The 20404-nt window shown below is 56.7% G+C and overlaps 1 protein-coding gene across 1 annotated transcript in view; it reads right to left on the reverse strand.

Moving 5' to 3' along the window:
- Positions 1 to 2727: 2727 nt before the first annotated feature.
- IGF2R (insulin like growth factor 2 receptor) overlaps positions 2728 to 20404 on the reverse strand; it is a 103038-nt gene continuing 85361 nt past the window's right edge. Inside the window, 12 exon segments of the mRNA NM_001244473.1 lie at positions 2728 to 3134; positions 4287 to 4356; positions 5312 to 5461; positions 9129 to 9315; positions 11601 to 11788; positions 12357 to 12503; positions 13268 to 13382; positions 14574 to 14710; positions 15429 to 15663; positions 16887 to 17033; positions 17318 to 17525; positions 19430 to 19591. Of these exon segments, the coding sequence (NP_001231402.1) occupies positions 2733 to 3134; positions 4287 to 4356; positions 5312 to 5461; positions 9129 to 9315; positions 11601 to 11788; positions 12357 to 12503; positions 13268 to 13382; positions 14574 to 14710; positions 15429 to 15663; positions 16887 to 17033; positions 17318 to 17525; positions 19430 to 19591 (2148 nt within the window). The 3' untranslated portion in view covers positions 2728 to 2732.

Raw genomic sequence — 20404 nt, forward strand, 5'->3', positions numbered from 1 at the left:
CTCACCTCTCCAGCCCCGCCAGCCACTAGGGCCCAGCCGGGCTGCCCAGCCCGGGGCCACGCAGCCATGGCCACAGCCACGCGTTCTGTTCTGCAGGAGGCTTGGCTGCGGACGGACCCAGGACTACCGAGTTCACCTGGAGAAAGCAGCAGCTGTATTGTGCAGCCCCCTGTCAGGGGAGCCTTCAAAGCTGCGCAAGCGGTTTTCATCCATGTAACCTTGTCCTTCCCCAGCCTGCGATGCACACTGTCCCCTTGCGACCTGATCCCCAGGAAAGGAGGTAAGACACCCATGCCCATCGTTTTTGAACTTGTACAAAGAGCCCGACTATCCCCAAGTCCTCCTCTCAGTGCCCGGAAGGGCAGCCAGCCTCCCTCGGGCATCATCGTGAGTCGCGGACGTCAGTGGTTGGTGGGGAAGTGGGGTTTGGCCACGTTTAGAAAGTTCTTGCTGGGAGCAGGGCTTCGGCTTTCCAGGGATTTCCTTAGCACGGGGTTTGCCTAAGCAGCGCCCTTACCCTCCACCTGCTCAATTTCACTGCCATTCAGTGGACAGTCTCACAAAAAATGGGGGGGGGGCTAAAAAATTTGGTTAAAAGGAAACTAAATTAGGCTTGTACTCTTATGGATAAAATTGCTTTTTTTAGGAGTTCCCATTGTGGCGCAGTGGAAACAAATCTGACTAGTATCTGTGATGATGTGGGTTTGATCCCTGGCCTTGCTCAGTGGGTCGGGGATCCACCATTGCTATGGCTGTGGTGTAGGCCGGCAGCTGTAGCTCCGATTCAACCCCTAGCCTGGAAACTTCCATGTGCTGCAGGTGTGGCCCTAAAGAGACCAAAAAAGAAAAAAGAAAAAAAGGCACTCCAACTGGATGATCCGAAAATGAGAGGGGTGGATGCTGACTGGGAAAAGTCTGTTCTGATGTTGCAGCAATTTCCCGCTTTGTCTGCTTTCACGTCGCCATCTAGGAAGCTCTCACTGCTAGTAACTCCAGGTGGAAACCAAGCTTGTACAAGAAGAACTAGCCGCCGCCCCCCCACTCCAGCCCCACCCCCGTGAGCCTGGGCTGAGCGTCCTGGTTTACAGCATTGTGGCATCTGCACCCATGGTGGTGGTTTTGGTAAAAACACCCTGAGATCTGCTTTCTCAGAAAGATGAAATCAGGTGTAGTTGAAACTGAGAGGCCCCCCCCCGCGGGCCCCGAGTGAGCACGGACACGGAGGGAGCCTCTGCGGAGGAAGCAGAGGGGCTTTTGTGAAGATAAGCGGAGGAAGAGACCCGGTTGGGCTCAGCAGCAGGGCCAGCAGCTCTTTACGCTCAGCGGGAAAAAGCCTCGACACCCAGTTAATAATTTATCTTTTATTCAAATTGTTGAATACTTTATATTACAGTAAATTTGATTGAAAAAAATGAGGAAAGAAATCAACTTTTAAAAATACACTCATGTTGAAATCAAATAAGCCAGCCAAACGGAGTACAAACCAAGGAACCTTGCAGGCTGGTTTGCTTTCCAGGCTATGAATACCACTGAGTCTATATACAACTCTATAATGCGAGAGAAGTCGTTCACTAAACACTTCAAGAAAGGAGCCAACAGCCAGAGGGCAGCGGTCTGCCCTCTGGGCCTGCACACTGAGAGGCCGACCTTGGCCGCCCCCCAGCAGGAATCCAAGTGCAACGCTAGGGGTGAGATTCTGGCCCACTGGCTTTCATGCAATTTCCCAAGTCACGTACTGTGCAAATTAAGGCTTCTTATAGGTCGAATGGTTGATAAACGCTTTTTTTTTTTTTCTTAAAAAAATAAGCACAGTAAAGGTGGCATCATGAGAACCTGAAGAGGTGAGACCTACACCCCAAGTCTGGAAAAAAGTTATTTTCTCTGACGTCTCAACTCCATTCACACAGACACACACACGCACACACGCACACACACACACACAAATCAATCTTTGGGTGGGTTGTCTGACTTCACCAGCTGGCGAAAGAAATACTGATAAATGTGCTTTGTGCACCTAGGATTGAAGACGTCATGCAAAAAGCTGCAGCCGTTACTGCTAGAGGCAGAGAGCGGGCGGCCCCTCCGCGGCCCAGGCACTCCGGACCCACGCGTGGCGGTGCACGCGCGCGCGGTCCCGTAGGAAACAGGAAGCAAAGGGGAGGAGAGACGGGGGCGGGGTCTAACTTCGAGGCGACACCGTGGACCAGTTCAGCATCTCATGTGAAACCATCCCTGCGCCCCAACGGCGGCCCCGCGGAGCCGGGATGGACAGGCAGTCACCGCGCGGGCCGGCGGGCACACTGCTGGGGGGGGGGGGTTGCTGTTGTTTCTTTATCGCAAACCTGAGTAATTGTCAAAAGTCAATAAATAGGAGGAGAGAATTAAATGCTAAAAATATAATGATCAAATACCCTACAGGGCCTAAAGCAGCAAGGGTTTTTTCCTCAGACGCAGCCCTCCTCCGGAGATGCGTCGGCCCGGGCGCGCCTTCCGCGAGGACCTGGGACAAAGCCCGGCCCCGTCCTTCGGCAGCCGGGCCTCATCCCAGCGAGGGCTGCGGGCGACCCAGCCCGAGGGCGGCGCCCCCGCCTCGCCCTCTCCCCCATCGCCCACACTCTTCCCTTTTGACAGTTTTCGTTGAAGGCAAAGATGACAGAAGCATCACCGAGTCCGAGTCCTATTTGGTTGCAGGCGCCGGTGGCGCTGCCGCGCCCGCCCCGCAGGCACCGGGTCTAGATGTGCAGGAGGTCCTCGTCGCTGTCGTCGTGGAAGGAGTTGACGGCCTTGTTATGCGCGGCCCTGGGCCTCCCCCTCCGGGCCGGCTCCTCCAGCACCAGCCCCACCCTGTCGTCCGCTCGCTCCCGAAGCACCTGCCTCTGCGGGGGCCTCATCGGGTGCGCGCCTTCGTCCCCAGGCCCCCTGCCCGGGTGCACTTTCACCTCCGGGATGGTCAGGACCTCGTCCTCGCTGTCCTGGTCGTCCCCGCGCAGGGAGCTGAGGGCCTCGGCCTTCACGGACTTGGTGGTGATGTGGCCGTTCTCCTGCGCCTCCTTCCCGGGCCTCGGCGTCGGCAGCTGGATCTCCTCCATCAGCCACTCGGTTTCGTTCTCATCCGCCTCTTCCTCCTTGTTCACCTGCGGGGACACAGCACAGACCTCATCCGGCGCCTCTGTGCCCCTCCCACCACGGTCCACCCAGAGGCGGGGTCCCGGGGGCCCCATCCTGCCCACTGCAGCCACCCCAAGTCTGGTCCCTGACCCCTGACCGCAGAGAAGAAGGTGAGGGCTGGCAGCTGCTGGCTCCTGCTGGGACCCAACTAAGACAGACGCTGTCACGGGGCAGGAAGAGGGGCCAGGGACAAGCGGTCAGGGACAGGTTCCCCCCAGCTTCAGCTGCCCTTGGGGGGGTGGGGGCCAGTAAGGGGAGCTACATGGTGAAGTCCAGACCGGGGCAAGCTTTTAGAAAGCGCTTGCCAGTACATATCAGGAGCCATGAGTGTGTTAAGCCCTCTGGCCTAAACGATGCTGCTCTTCCATAAATTTCTGTGAAGGAAAATCATCCTGACGCCAGAAGCACAGAAGTTTTCCTGATCATGTCTAGAGTTGCCAGGAGGAGTTCCCGCTGTGGCTCAGCAGGTTAAGAGCCCAACATGGTGTCCATGAGGATGCAGGTCTGATCCCTGGCCTGGCTCAGTAGGTTAAGGATCCAGTGTTGCTGCAAGTCCTCGGGGAGGGGGGGGGGGTGTTCCCTGAGCAGGCCTGACCCACCCTTGTGCCCGGCAGCCAGCAGCCAGCCAGACACACAGTAGGGACAGGCCCGGGAGCTGAGGGTGCTGCCAGAGGTGGTGTAAGTCACAGATGCACCTTGGATCCAATGTGCCTGTGGCACAGGCCTCAGCTGAAGCTCTGATTCAACCCCTGGCCCAGAAAATTCCATATGCCACAGATGTGGCGGTTAAAAAAAAAAAAGCCAAAAAGTAGAAGCAACTTAAATGTTGACGGCACTAAGGACAGCTGCAATCACTGTGAGAAAAACTTGAAGAAGGAAATGACAAAACGTGTCTGGGTTAAGAGCAGCAGTGCGGTTTTCCCTTTGTCCTTGTCACACTGCCCGTGACGATGGCTTCCACGTCGTCACTGTGTGACCGACACCAGGACGACAGCTCGAGATTATGTGTGTGTGCGTGTGAGCGGGCATGCGTGCGTGTGGTGAGAGCACACGCGTGTCACTGGTATGCTGGGGCGTGGACAGGAGGGACAGTCCCCGGGGCCCCGGCAGGGAGTTACCTTGGAGTATTTGTAGGACACGCTGGCGCCTCTCCTACAGCAGCTGGTGAGCCTGCTCATCACCGCCTCCCTGGAAGGAGACCTCAGTTACTCCAGGGTGCAGCCCCCCTGCAACCCGGGCACCCAAGTACTGCTAGCAAGAGGCTACGCCCCCACAATCCTGTCCCCCCCTCAACCCATGACAGCAGGGCTGTAAACCTGGTCAGTGGAAAGAACGTTCTAGAATCAGACAGATGCAGATTCAAATCTTGCCTCTCATCTTTGTGGGGTAACAAGGGCCCGAGTGAGTCACCCCGTGTTTACGCTTGGGCTCTTTCACATGTGAATACAATGAGCCACCTGCCACCTGAGGCTGTGCTGAGCCGACTGGGCCAAGGGACGAGCCCAAGGCCGGCTCCTGCCCAGACTTCCGACCCTAACCCCACCGGCCTCTTAGGGCCAGGATGGCCGTGGCCTGGCCGTGGTTAGCAGTTCTCGACCCATCTCTCATTTGCCTCTGGCTCATCAGGCAGGAGAGAGAGGCGGCAGGGGGCCCCGGAGCTGGTCCTCCCCCACCCTCGGGCAGGGCTGACCACACACAAGCCCAGGGCCTCATTCGCACGTGACGTGAGGTCCACCAGACACTCCCAGCGTCTGTGGGTGACGAGTCCTTTCACCAGCAAGGGGAGCCCTAATAAAGGCACCCCTTTAAGGGGCAGAGGGGCAGCTGATGAAGAAGTCCGCTCGTGGAGGGTGTTTAACTCTGCCCATCCCTGGGCACCTGCAGGGAGCAACGTCCTGGGGACCGGTGGGCCAGGCCGAGGCCCCAGAGCAAGTGCCAGGTGACTGACAAGACCCAGGGCTCTGGTCGGACAGGACCCCTGGTCACAGAGCACAGACGCTCACAACACACAGCTCTGAAGACCCCTTCAGACCCCTTCCAGTCTTAAGGTTGCACTCGACCACTCTGGCTGTTGATGATGGGCCCAGGAGCGACTCTGGACCACCGGCTGGTGCCGCCCCGCCCCCGCCGGCCCCCTCCTTACCGGCGCTCCTTCTTGTAAAGCAGCAGGGTGAGCAGGCAGCCGGTGAGGGCCACCAGCAGCAGGCTAAGGATCGCCCCAACGGCCTGGCTGCGCTCCGAGAGCCCCTTGTGCTCCGGCTCGTCGTCTCCGGTGTTCTTCCCGAAGCCCGCCCTGCGGGAAGGCCACACGGCTCAGCCACCGCCCAGCAAGGCCTGGCCTGGGCAGCAGGTCTGGCCTGGCCGACCCCACACGGCGAAGCCAGAGCTGCCTCACCCTCGCTGAGAAGGAGATTAGGGCGGGAGCACGGGAAGTGGATGGCAGGACTGAGAAAAGCCGGCTGGGGGCAGAGCCACCCCTGGTGCTGGCTCAACCTGTCACGGGGCTCTGGCGGCACAGAGGCGCTTCTGGGCAGAGACTCAGACCCGCTGGCCGCCCTCGTCTTGGGGACCCCAGCTCTCTTCTCCAAGAGGAAGCTCAGGGGAGCTCCTCTCTCCCAACAACTCATCCAGATGCCACCGGGCCCGGCACAGACCCCTTGACCCCACCGGGTCCTGCTAAGACCCAGGAGGCAGGGCCAGGGGCCCTCACAGCAGCTGTCCAATCGGCCAAGATGCCACAATCCCCACCTGCGTATGCGGGAAGCAGTGTTTCCACAACATTAAACGTTCAAGGAAAGCGGCGCAAGTGATGAATAAAAAACCAGAAACCGGGTGATGGGCCTCCTTTCTGCTCAGGGGACCAGACATTCGCATGTGTGATGACTTGAGAGCCCTCATCTCTGGCTCTTGGTCACAGAATCACAACAGGAAGCGTCCCCTACACGAGGAGGCAGAGGGCAGCAACAGGAGATGCCTGGACAGCTCGGGGTAAGAAGGGACCCCAACAGGCCATGGGAAAAGCGAAGCTGGTGCCGACGGCTCAGGCTATTAATTCAGAAAAGCATTTAACTCAAATAACCGGGTCAGAGGCAACTGACGGCTTGACTACGCAAGGATGAGTGCTCTGACCAAACTTCAGTGTGAGCAAATAACCTTGTTCCCAAACACCCGCAGGACAAGAAACAACCACGCCACAGGCAGGTCTGAGATGGCTAGAGATGCCAAGGCCAGAAAGGGCTGCTCGGGGTGCACCCAGGGGCTGGAGGTCAGAGATGTTCGCCCAGGTCTAAGTATGTTTAAAGTTCTATTTTTGGCTTCTTCTGTGAGTCACAAATTACTTAGAAGTGTGTACATCAGTTTCTAAATGTATTATTCAGTTAATTTCTTATAATTGGTTCTTAACTGCATCTTGTATGTTGTTTTGTTTTGTTTTGTTTTTTAGCCATATGCTTGCATGTGGAAGTTCCCAGGCCAGGGACTGAACTTGCACCTCAACTGTGACCAGAGCCACAGCACTGACAATGAGCCACCAGGGAACTCTATCGTGTATGCTGTTTATATGGCACCAACACTTAGGAATTTCTTAAGACTTGCCTTACACTCATGTTCCTAGAACTTTTTAAGACAAAGCTGACTCTCTTGGCAGGCGGCGGGGGGGGGGGGGGGGTTGGATACTAGCCCACAAGAAAAAGAATCGGCTTTGTCCTAAATTGTCCAGGAGCGTGGATGTAAGGCAGTTTCAGATGTAAAAGATGAATCTGGAAGTTCCCCCCTTTGCCCCTACCATTGTTCTCGGCTCTCTCCAGGACCCCTTATCCAGGAAAGGAAGGAAACGATCATACGGCAAGAATTCGGTTTTCTCCTGATCTTAAAGTCTTAGGTCAGAGGAGGAAAAACTTCTGAAAGATTGTGGCCAGCAAAGACAGAAGTACAGACCAGTGGAATAGGACAGAAAGCCCAGAATTAAACCCACGCACCTCCAGTCAACTCCTCCATGACAAAGGAGGCAAGAATATACAATGGAGAAAAGACAGCCCCTTCAATGAGTGGTGCTGGGAAAACTGGACAGTCAAATGTAAAAGAATGAAATTAGAACACTTCCTAACCCCACACACAAAAATAAACTCAAAATGGATTAAAGACCTAGATGGAAGACCAGATACTATAAACTTCTTAGAGGAAAACATAAACCAAACACTCTCCGACATAAACGACAGCAACGTCTTCTCAGATCCACCTCTTAGAGTACTGACAGTAAAAACAAAAATAAACAAATGGGACTTAAGTAAACTTCAAAGTTTCTGCACAGCAAAGGAAACCCTAAACCAAACGAGAAGACACCCCACAGAATGGGAGAAACTCTTTGCAAATGGATCGACTGACAAGGGATTCATCTCCAAACTTTATAAACACCTCCTACCGCTCAATACCAGAAAAACAAACGACCCCATCCAAAAATGGGCAGAAGATCTAAACAGACAGTTCAGCAAAGAAGACATCCAGATGGCCAAAAAACACATGAAAAGATGTTCAACATCACTCATTCTTAAGAGAAATGCAAATTAAAACCACTCTGAGGTACCAGCTTACACCAGCCAGAATGGCCATCATCCAAAAGTCTACGAACAGTAAGTGCTGGAGAGGGTGTGGAGAAAAAGGAACCCTATGACACTGTTGCTGGGACTGTAAATTGGTGCAACCACTGTGGAAAACAGTACGGAGATTCCTCAGAAAACTAAAAATATTTGGTCCAGCAATCCCACTCCTGGGCATCTATCCAGAGAAAACCATGACTCGAAAAGACACGTGTACTCCAGTGTTCATTGCAGCACTATTTACAACAGCTAAGACAGGGAAACAACCTAAATGTCCATCGACAGAGGAGTGGATCAAGAAGATGTGGTACATATACACGATGGAATATTACTCAGCCATTAAAAGGAATGAAATACCAGCATTTGCAGCAACATGAATGGACCTAGAAATTATCCTGCTAAGTGAATTCAGCCAGACACTGAGACACCAACCTCAAATGCTATCACTGACACGTGGAATCTGAAAAAGAACACAATGAACTTCTTTGCAGAACAGATATTGATTCACAGACTTTGGAAAACTTAGGGTTTCCAAAGGAGACAGGTGGGGGGATGCACTGAGGGTTTGGGATGAAAGTGCTATAACATTTGATTGTGATGATTGTTGTACACCTATAAATGTAATAAAATTCATTAAGTACTAAAAAAAATTAAAATTAAAATGGTGATTGCACCAGGAAAAAAAAAAAAAAAAAAGACAACAGAAGGAAAAGAAATCCAAGAGGAAAGCAATTTCCAGCTTTGTCCTGGACGGGGTCCCCGCGTGTGATGGCGTAGCCGGGCCGAGGAACCAGGCCCCGGGTGTGAGAAGACGGCCACCACCCTGCTCTTGCCAGACGGTCCCCGGTGCAAAACGTACTCCCCGCACTTCCCAGGGAAACACGGCCTGATTTCCAAGGTCTGCAGAACCAGCTTTTCGTTTACTCAAAAGTAGAGAGCACTTTGCTGGAGTCAAAGTGACACGGACTGCGTAGTCATTTGTACCAGAACACAAAGAAAAGACGTGCCAGGGTAGAGACCCAGCATCACCTCCAGGAGCCGAGGGCAAAAGGGCGCTGGGAGAGGAAAGCGTGGAGGTGCCGGGGGTCTAAGGAAGGCAGACGGTGCAGCTGGGAGAGCAGGTGGGGTGGCAGTGTCCCAGAGGGGCGGGAGCGGGGTGCTCCGACGTGGGGTTTACCCTCTACCTCTCCCTATTTTCCGTGCAGGTTTGCACGTGTCTGCAGTAAAGCCCAGGAACAGGACACAGACTCCCCCTGGGCTGAACGCTGAGAGAGGAGGTTGGGTTGCAGCTGGGATACTTGCTGCCCACCCAAAGCGGCACGTGCCCGCCCGCAAGGTCCTGCCCGCGCCAGGGCCCCCACTTACTCCAGAGGACACACGGCGGAGGTGTACCAGGAGAAGAGGTACTGGCAGTCGGCGGTCTCGTGGCTGAACTCCGGGCTGCCGTCCTTCACCAGCGGGTCGCAGTGGAAGAAGATGGTGGAGGAGACGGACTTGGTCTTGTCTTTCCCACACTTGGAGGACGAGGCAAACACCACATCCAGATCGCCGTCTGTCAGGAAGGCGGGCACACACACAAGCACAGCCCCGTTAGCCCTGACGTCTCGAGAGCGGGCCACGTTTGTCTTTTCGCAGCCTGTGAAAAGTCTGCAGAGACTAGAATCAGACGTGAGGGTCCTTCATCAAATGTCCCAGATGAGCTGGTCACAGGCCTCTGGACACGTGTTACCGCGCCCTGGCCCTCAGGCAGGATGTGGGACAAAGAGGCCCGGCCTTCGTCCTCAGCTAACACTGTGACCTGGAGTGGGGGCTGGCCACGCGGGGCCAGTCCAGCTGGAGACGACCAACTACCAACCAACTAACTAAGCACCAACCACCAGAGGCGTTTCAGCGGGAAGGCCCCTAGAAAGACAGCACGGTGCCCGGGGGAGCTCGTGGGTAACCTGACGGTTGCATCATGGGTACACGTGACTGGAGTCCCAAAATCTTCCAGGCCGTGTGCAAAAGAGCTTGGACCTTCCTCTGCGTAACAGGGGGCCTTGGAGGGTTTTAAAGCAACCCTTCAGTCAGTCAACAAACATTCACCACTTACTATGGGGCCAGGCCCTGAGGACAACACCAGAGCCCCAGCCAGCCAAGGCGCTGTCCAAGCATCTGACTTGGAATGACTGGAAGACAAGTGACCTGTGGGTTTGCTCGTGACAAGGACGCATGAAAGTGAGTCAGCGGATCCAGCCGATCGCTGCCAGGCCCCGTGGGCACTAAGGGTGGAGGCTGGCTCGGCTCCTGAGCTCGGCAGCTGCTGCTTCTAGGCTCCGCCCATCTGGGGAGCAGCTGCCCCACCCCTCGGGGAACCTCTCCAGGGCCCTTGGACATCAAAGTCGGCTGATTTTGCAAACATGTTTAACTTTTCAAAAAGCAAGTTCACTCACCTGGTTCAAAAATCAAATCATGAAATGGTATGTAGTGAAAACAAAAACACAGGCGCTGCCTCCTGGAAATACTCTTTCAAGGTCAAGAAGAAAGTAGGAAAGAAACAGGCGAGAGAGATGAAACGTACAAAAGCTTCCAGTTGCCAAATGCATGAGTCACGGCGCCTTCGAGTGTGGGGAACACGGTGAATAATTATGGACTAATCCTGGCGTGGTGACAGGTGCTAACCAGACCAAAAATGATCATTTTGAAATGTACAGAAACCTTGAATCACTGTGTTGTGTAAGAGGAATTCACGGTGTTGTGGGTCAGAGTTCAAAAACACACACACTCACAGAGAAAGAGAAATTCGTGGTTACCGGAGGTAGAAGGTGGTCAAAAGATACAAACTTCCATCTGTAAGTACCAAGGATGCCACGTACCCCAAGGATGCCACGTACCCCAAGGATGCCATGTACACCAAGGGTGTCACATATCTCAAGGATGCCATGTACCACATGCGGAACATAATAAACACTGCCCTACGTTATATATGAGCTGTTAAAAGAGTGAATCCTGGAGTTCCCCTCGTGGCTCAGTGGTTAACGAACCCGACTAGGAACCATGAGGTTGCGGGTTCGACCCCTGGCCTCGCTCAGTGGGTTAAGGATCTTGGCGTTGCTGTGGCCCTGGTGTAGGCCGGCGGCTACAGCTCTGATTAGACCCCAAGCCTGGGAACCTCCATATGCAGGGGGAAGCGGCCCTAGAAAAGGCAAAAAGACAAAAATAAATAAATAAAAATTAAAAAAATATAAATGAGTGAATCCTAAGGGTTCTCAGCACAAGAAAAAAAAAATTTTTCTATTTAATTTTGTGTCTGTGTGAGATGCTGGATGTTCACTCAGCTTATCGTGATAATCCCTTCATGAGGTATGTAAGTCGGACGCCTTAAACCTGGACAGAGCTGTAGGTCAGTTACACCTCAACACAACTGGAAGAAGAAGAGAAAAGAAGGAACCACGGACAAAGCTCCAGCAGCGCAGAGTAACGCTTCCCCCACGGCCGCCCTGAAGGCGCAGGCCGGGTCCGTCTCTCTCCCTCCCTCTCATCCTTTTGACAAACGGGGAAGCTCTACCTTTTTTCGTAGCAGCTGAAGTTTCAAAATGCAGAAGCATCGTGGCCAAAGCCAAGTCACACACACTCTTTCCCTCCCCACCTCCGGGCTGGTTTGTTCAGGAGGTAAAACACCCTCCAGGGAAAGGCTCGCCATCCACCCGCCGTCCAGCCCCTCTGACAACCGTGTGTCAGACACACAATCACATGGGAGCTTTGTGAGGAAACCCGACCGGGCGGCCGAGGGGCGTCTGTTGCCGAAAGCGTGAAGGTCCTGAGGACGGGAGACGCGGCACCGGTGGAGAGAATCACCTTGAATGTAGTACTTGGTTTTGTCCGAGGTTCCGACCTTCCTGCTGAAGTGCTGGTCGTTGGGCTTCACCTGGCAGATGTTGGCCCCGGCGCAGGCCGGGTGGGTGGCGCTCGTGATGGACGACAGCTGGATCTCGTACAGGTACTTGTCGCCGTTCGCTCTCATGTCCCCCGAGGCGCTGAATCGCCTGAAGAGACAGGCGAGGTGGCGGTGACTCAGGGCTCCTTCAGGAGACCCTGAGCTGGGAACCAGGCAGGGCTGCGGGACGCCCCCCCCACCCCCCGCCAGCGGGAAGGTTCCCAGGGCAGCACCCGTCCTGCTACCCACCCCTCTGGGCTCCGAGCTCAACCGCCTCGTTCTCAGAGGTACTGCGCCCGCCTGCCCCTGCCCGCATGGCCTCGGACCCCGACACCTGCCCCAGGGACACTGCTGCGCAATGTTTCACGCCGAGATGTTTTTCCCCACAAACCCTGACGGCTCCTTATCAGAAACTGTTTCAAAAGGTTCCAGCTCTGACCTTGGGGCTCATCACAAAGTGAGGAGGGGAGAGGGGAGGGGGGTGACCTTATTTTTACACTTAAGAGAACTGCCCGTCTTGGGTGTTAAACTCAATAGCTGCGACACACGTTCCCTGTGTGAGCAAAATGCGATGACTGCCTGGAAAGAGCAACCAAAGCACGCGGGCCCGTGTGTCTCAGCCCCACGGGGAGAGAGCGGACTGCGTGCCAGCGCCCAGCAGGAGGAGGCCCCCTTACTTAAAATAAATGTCCCCGAGGCTGAAGCTCTGGCCGCTGGCGGGGTTGGTGAAGGTGCCGTTCACCATGTGCACCTCCTGGGGCTTCACGGCGCAGGCCGCCCGCGAGTCCCAGCGGACGTGGTAGGTGCAGCTGTCAACGTCGAACCTGCGGGCAGCACAGAGGCCACGGTCACCGCCCCTGACCTGCACAGCGTCCCACGCGGAAGACGCAGCCTGGCCCGCAGGGCCCCCGGAAGCCCCCCTCCCCACCCCGGCCCTGGTGAGGGGCAGGCGGTCCAGCCAGGACAGCTGCTTCGTCTGCTTTTCTCAACTCCACCATCTGGACCAGCCACCACAGCCACCGTGTGCAAAGGCAGGCAAAGCGCTTACAGTTACTTCTAAAGTTTGGAAACAGCGCCACATCTAAAAGCTGGGGACATTTGCTCCTAGGTTTCTGAACGGCTGCTTTACAAGCGTCTCAGACTCTTCAAGTGATCCAATCCTCTGCCAACACCCGGGTCTCCCCTTTCTAAGCCCTGCTTCCAGGAGTCGGTTTGTTCACAAGCGGCAGTTCACACGCTCCCTCTGGGTCAAAGGCCCGCCTACCCCGCGCCAGCACCGGGGGCGGAATTTCCAGGATAACCCAGGAGTGGCCCAGGAGGCGCCCGCCGGCCGGTGGGTCCCAGACAGGCTTCTTGAGCAGCCAACCAAGGCCCTTCAGTCTCGTGCACGCTCCAGCCCCCAACCCGGGGAGCCCTGGGCAGGGGAGCCCGGCACACGGTGCACAGCTGCCCCACCCAGCCGCCGGTCTCCTCCCCGTCGTGGAAACCCCATCACCCTCTCTCTGCTGCACTCACGCCCAACCCCGAGTGGGAACCGAGGGTCCCGACCCGCCCTGTGCAGCTGCCCTGGGGACCCCGACGCCCGCACCTGCTGAACGAAGGTCTGCCCACCGTTTTGGCACAGGTCAGCTCGATGACGGTGGACGCCGTCTTATTCCCACCACACTGATGGCCTTTTGAGTAAGTTACGACGACTCTGTCACCTGAAACACACGACTCAGCGGCGTTACTTCCAGTGTGTCACGGAAACCGGGGCGTGTCGGAAATCAAAATCCGTGTCAAGAACGAGTGCCCGTTGGAGTTCCTGTTGCTGCTCAGCAGAAACGAACCCACCTAGTATCCATGGGACGAAGGTTCGATCCCTAGCCTCGTTCAGGGGGTTAAGGATCCAGTGTGGCTGTGGCCTAGGCCGGCAGCTGCAGCTCCGATTCAACCCCTAGCCTCACAGCAGTGACAATGCTGGACTCTTAACCCACTGGGCCACCAGGCAACTCCTCTCTGTGGTTTAATCACAAGTCGGGGGCCCTACTCCAACCTAACAGGCAAAGTGAATGATTTTTCTTTTCTGTCTCCCAACACACCCTGACTGGTCCTAAACTGAGAACGTCTCTCCCTTTTAGTAAAGAAAGGATATTTCACCCCCATTGAACAACCAATTGCAAGATGAATTTTCTAATGAAACCACTTAAAAAAGCTTCATTATGTGTTTCCAAATTATTATTATTATTGTTATTATCTTTTTTGTCTTTTTAGGGCCGCACCAGCGGCATATGGAGGTTCCCAGGCTAGGGGTCGAATCGAATCAGAGCTACAGCTGCCAACCTACACCACAGCCACAGCAATTCCAGATCAGAGCTGCATCTGCGACCTACACCACAGCTCACGGCAACGCTGGATCCTTAACCCACTGAGTGAGGCCAGAGATCAAACCTGCATCCTCATGGTTCCTAGTTGGATTCGTTTCCACTGCACCACGACAGGAACTCCACATTTCCAAATTATTAAGGTTATTACAAAGAAAACGTACCCCCAACCGTCTTTACCAGGTTGTCGTGTCACCATGTGGCTTTCCGGATGCACATGTGCCTGGGTCACTCAGGTACTTGGCCCACAGCTGGAGCAGGGACTCGGGACCCCCACACACCCTGCCCTTCTCCTGGGGACCAGCACCCTCCCGAGACCACCAGCAGACTGCCGACCCGCGCTCTCGCCCACAGTCTCGGGAGGTCACAGAGCAGAACTGGCTCTCAGGCCCCAGGACGTGCCAAGTGCCCGGGAACAGAATCTGGAAGTTTCACCCCAAACCAGTGCTGACCCGCCTCCACGAGAGACCCCTTCACCGTCCCAGCTCAGACACGACACCTGTGACCACGTGACACGGGTCCAGGCCTTACCGATGACGTCCAGCTTCTGTGTGTGAACAAGCCCCAACACCTGGACGTTACCCGATGGGTTCTTCTTGCAGACGCTGGCCCTGTCCGAGCAGTCAAGGGGCCCTTTGTATATCCTCTGACACAAATTGAGGTAGTACCTGCAGAAGGACACAGGGAGCCGAGGTCAGGTCTGTCCCGACGCACTGGGGGCAGGGCTGGCCATCCTTTCAGAAAAGGGTGATGGCTAAGATTGGCAGCACCTCTGGACAGGGCACTGAAACAGATCCCCAGACAGAGGCGGCCAGGTGGCCAGCTGCTGAGGAAAGGGGCCCATCAGGCAAGCAGGCAGATCCTCAGATGTGCATGGTTTAGAGTCTGGACAGGCAGCGGCTCACGCCCCAGGGGGCCTGAGCCTTACCACTAAGGCCGCTCAGCTACCCCAAGCCCACGCTCCTGCTCTGCGGTGAAGACCGAAGGATGCCGGGGTGCTGGGAGGAGGGCTCCATGCATGGAGCGGCTGGCACAGCCTAGGGAGTGGACAGCACAGAGCCGGGAGACGTGGGCCTCGTGACCCCACGGACAGCCACGGGCAGCTGCCCCTCCCACGTATAAACCCCGGCGAGATCACTGCCACTAGGCCAACAGCTGGGCACCAGGCTCTTTTGGTTCTAAAGGTTCCACTTCCGCTCACCTCTGCTTCCAAACCACCTGCCAGGCCAGCGGACACCTGGGGGGCACTCCCGGGACACAGAGGCTCTCCGGCCACCCTAAGCGTCTCCCACCTTTGGAGTCTAGGATGCAGCCCCGAGAGCCCGGCCCCATCGGGAAGGCCAGGCCCTGCTTCCCGAGAGCAGGGGGGCAGAGGGAGGCACTCACGAGGCCCCGTCGTGGACAAAGAACCAGGACCCGGTGAGCGAGGACAGCAGCCGCAGGTCGTAGGTTCTGTGTTTCTGGACGAATTTGCACTCCATCTTCTTCGGGGGGCAGACGACTTTTGTCTTCCACTCAAATGTCACCTCGCACCCACGAACTTCGCTGAAGACCTGGGGCCGCCCCACGTCGGCGTCCTCGTCGCACTTGAAGATGATCGCCGACGTCCGGTGGCTGTTTGCTGGGGGCAGCCACGGGGACCGTCAGACCCCAGCCTGCCCCACACTCGTCCTTGGCCTCCCCCTGCCCCGTGTCAGCACCGCGTGACCCTGTCCGCCCCGGGGCCACTCGCGCGTGGCGCGGTGTCTCACTCACACACATCTAACCCTAAGAGACCAGGTTCCTGCAAGGCCCGAGGTCTCCATCTCTGCTTCCGGTTTCCCTTGATCTTCCCCTCCTGCTCCCTGTTAGGGCCGCACGTGAGGCACGCGGGGTTCCCAGGCCAGCGGCTGAATGGGAGCCCCAGTTCCCAGGCTGACAGCCGTGCAGGATTCTTTTTTTTTTTTAATTTTAAGGGCCACACCCATGGCATGTGGAACCATGTGGGATTCCTGACCCGCTGAGCCACCACGAGAACGCCCCCTTCGGTCCTTAGCCCACAGCACCAGCCCGATTCTCGATTCTCGGGAGACAGGTAGTCTGTACGTGATCACTGCATGAGTGGTAACAAAAAATTAAAAGAGTAACAAGATACCTGTCATTACCTAGAAAGATGCCATCCAACAACCTAGGAGAAAGGTCCTGTCCTAATAAGCCTCAAAACACAACTACGGGAACACCCTGTACGTTTCACGTTCTACTTCCTTACGGCGCCAAGACACCTCATGACTATTTACAAAAGCAAAGTCGTTGCCCCTGCGTCTACCCCGTCGCCTGCCCTGTGAACGCATATCAGTCTGTGCCACACGCATCACGAGGACTTTCCTGCGTGTTGTGTTGGCTCCCACACAGCGTCAGCAGGGGCCCCGGTCCGGCTGGCCGTGCCCCCCAGCCCTGGCCCGGGCCCACTGCAGAGCAGCGGTCAGGGACGGACCCTGCCATCTGGACAACCCCCTCCCCACCCTGCAGGCCCCAGGCGGTGGTACATTCGTGGAGTGTGAACATGAACCACTACTGGTGCTGAAAACTGATGCATGGACACGGGGCGGGGGGGGGGGGAGCTGACTATCCGCACGCGCCCACCGCCCCGCTCTGTTGAGCCCCCGTCATGGTCAGGCAACGCGTTCCAGGCAGCAATGAAAACCGGGCTCTCTTTACGGAAAAGAGCCAGGCGAGTGGAGGTGCCACGCAACAGCACTGCGGCCACTAACTCAGACCTCCACGAAGGTGTGTGCACGCAACAGGCCTCCCCAGACACCGGGCTGGTGCTGGACCAGGCCCAGGGGCGGCGCGGTCTATACTCACAGTGTCTGCAGAAGCCCCACTCGTGGTCTCTGTCGTAGTCGGCGGTGGTGGCGCACCAGAGCCTGGCCCTGCCCTCCAGCACGCACTCCTCGTAGCTCTTCCCGTTGAGCGTGAAGGGGAACACACACGGGTCGCCTTCTTCCGTTTCTGGAAAGAAGAAGAAATCTGTGTGACCCCGACAATCAGCAGTGCATTGGCTGCGCCCTGCAGTCACCGGGACTAACGTGGGGACACCAGGCCTTCCGGACACACCGTGACGAGCAGTTCTCGGGCCTGAGCGCCCACACACACCCGGGGCTGCTGGGATGGATGTCGCGGCGCCCACGCCAAGGCCCCCCGCTCACCGGAGCCCCGTTCCCCAGTTGTCTCCCCGCTGCCAGGTCTACTCTCACGTGTACCAGGAATGGGAAACTCACCCACTGCAGACTTACCTGGAGGGCAATTATCCCCATTGGCGTAACTTAAAATGACGGCCTCGTCCTGGTGCCTGTAATCCAGCTTCATGGATGCCAGGCGCCCAAAAGATGCCCCCCTGCTCCCGGAGAGCAGACAGACGCCCCCGTCCTTGCAGCCTCCTTGGTCCAGGCCCGCGGCGGCAGTGCACACCCCCACGCTGTAGGTGCGCGAGTCTCGAGTCACCTGGAGAGAGGGCACCACCGCGGCTGTGACAAGGTCCCAGGTGGAGGGGCCAGCACAGTGGGGGGGGCTCGTGCCAGAGAGTGGGGGCTGCGTCCTCGGGCTGTGAGGGGGAACCTCGGCTCGGCTCCTCCTCTGGGGCCCTGACCTCCCTCCAGCGGGAGATACCCCGTCCACTCTGCACCCGTCCCCCCAGCCCAGGCCCAGCCTTCTGGCGGCAGCACGCACTGCTGGCCGTGTCCCTGCAGGCCCGTGGCAGGGAGCCAGCTGCGACCTCAGGCCCCCTTCCTGAACCCTAGTCTCTCCCTTGTAACCTGGGAGGGCTGAGGACTCAGTACCTGGGTACCGAGTGGCCATGACCTAATGACATGCATACTGCACCTCCCTGTCCCCACCCTCTGCAGGCTCACACCTGCCACATGCCTTTCAGAAGGGCCAGTGCCCAGGGGAGCTCTCTGAACAGGAGCTACCTCTCACCACCTGCCGGCCTCTGGGCCGCGCTGGATCTCATGGGCTTGGTCCACGGCCCCGTGACGGTTACGTCTCCGTCACAGAGATGTGGCCATGCCTCGTGGACATAACCAACAGTCCAGGACCTTCAGGCTGGGGCCAGACCAGCCCCCCAACACCCAGCTGTGCCCGAAGGCAGGGGCAACCTGCCAGATCCCTCCACGCACCACTGCAGTCAGCACGAGCCAAAGGGAGGACCCCACTAGACCAGGCCCTGCCCGCTATGGGCACCTGGGCACACGCACGATCCTGAACAGCCTCCACGCTCCATCTGTGACATGGAGAGCCCCGCCCTCACCGGGCATTAAATGCACACAAAGCCCTAAAGAACAATCACTCCAACTACTCAGGTAGCGCCTCACACCTGTCAGAATGGCGGTCACCCACAAGCGAACAAATAACAAACGCTGGAGAGGGTGTGGAGAAAAGGGCGTGCAACCTGGAACAGGCACCAGGGCCAACAGCACGGGGGTTCCTCAGAAAACCGAACACGGAACTACCCTGTGACCCGGCAATCCCACCCCGGGGCATCTATCTGGATGAAACTGCCGTCCATCAATGATACCTGCACCTGTCATGTTCACAGCCGCACGACTCACGACAGCCAAGACACGGAATGCAGCAAAGGTCCGCCGAGAGATGGATGGGTTAAGAAGATGTGGTACATACACACGGCGGAACACCACTAAGCCATAAAAAAGAGCAACGCCATTTACAGCAACATGGACGCGACTAGAGATTCTCATGCTAAGTGAAGTCAAGCCAGAAAGAGAAAGACGGATACCACAGGATATCACTCACGTGGAGAATCTAAATGGGACACACAAAGGAACCCATCTACAGAGCAGAAACAGACTCACAGACATGGAGACCCGGGCTGACGAGGAGGAGGGGCGGCGGCGGGAGGGACGGGGGGTCTGGGGTTCGCAGATGCAAACCAGCCCACTTAGAATTGGACAGGCGATGGGTTTCCCGTGTATTGCACAGGAAAGTACATTCAATCACTTGTGACAGAACATGATGGACGGTAATAGGAGAAAAAGAATGTATCTGTATGCATCACCGGGCCACTCTGCTGTACAGCAGAAAATGATGCAACACCGTAATCGACTATACTTTAACTGGGAGGAAAAAAAAAAGGAACGGATCTCCCCAAACTGTGAGACACAACTCGGGCGTTCAGGAGTGAGCCGTGACTGGTTCCCACGCCGTCCAGAGTCCCCAACAGGCCGAGCCTGGACCCGGCGCGGGGCAAGACGGACCTCCCCCGAGCCCGACCCCGAGCCCACCAAACACGCTACCTCGGTGGCCACCCATCCTCCAGCGGCCACAGGTGCCACGTTCTGAAACACCAGCGTCAGCGAAGCCCAGGCGGCGGCAGCTCCGGGCCCTCTCACCTTGAAGGTGCTCTTGGAGAGGCTGGACAGGTTAAAGCTGTAGGACAGCTGCTCGTCCGTCAGGGAGCAGCCCTCCGTCGTCACCTCGTCGGGACAGACCAGCGGCGTCTCCCACTCGAACACGAAGTCGCAGTCGCTGGTCCTCAGCAGCTTCGGCGTCCCCTGTTTGAAGGAAGAGCTCGGCTGGGGACCCACATGGGGCGAGCCCGGCGCCCTCACGCTGCCCTCCTCCCAGCAGGGGGCCGCCAGGTGCCCTGGGTGACCCCCGGGGGCCTCTCCATCCTCGCCCTCGGCCTGCAAGCCTCCAACGGCACAGGCGGGCCCGCCAGCTCCCGGCTCCCTGCACCGAGCTGGTCTCCGTGCTCCCCGCTTCCAGCTCAACGGAAGAAGGGGTGCGGGAGGGTTGAAGTGACACGGCCTCAAAGTGTGTGCAACTCAGACCTGCTCCTGCCATGGCTTCTATCAGCTCCCCGGGGCATCTCCCCTCAGTGCCCCTAGAAACTGAGACTTTACAGAAAGGATGAGACGACACCTGGCCAGACCGCTCAAGGCCGAGTAGTACAAACACAAAGCAGCACATTTACAGCCCCAGAGACTGATGAGAAATTTCGTTCTTAGCTGCTGAGCATCCGTTTTTCTAGAAACTTAAGTGGAGAAAGTGTTTCCACTAAAGACTCCAAAACCTAAGAGAAGAAAATCTCTTCAAAATCTTTCCCCCCCAAGGTCAGGAACAAGACAAGGACGTCTGCTCTCTCCACCACGATTCAACGTAGTTTTGGAAGTCCCGGCCCCAGCAATCAGAGAAGGAAAGGAAATAAGAGGCATCCAAATTGGAAATGAAGTAAAGCTATCACTGTTTGCAGACGACAGGATACTATCCCTAGGAAATCCTAAAGACGCTACCAGAAAACTGGTAGAGCTCATCCACGAATTTGGTACTGTCGCAGGATACAAAATTAATTAATCACACAGAAA

Source organism: Sus scrofa, chromosome 1 (genome assembly GCF_054392235.1).
Source record: "Sus scrofa isolate SSC_HxYL_T2T_F1_AM1 chromosome 1, Sscrofa_HxYL_maternal_Yorkshire_Landrace_v2.0, whole genome shotgun sequence".
Lineage (NCBI taxonomy): Eukaryota > Metazoa > Chordata > Mammalia > Artiodactyla > Suidae > Sus > Sus scrofa.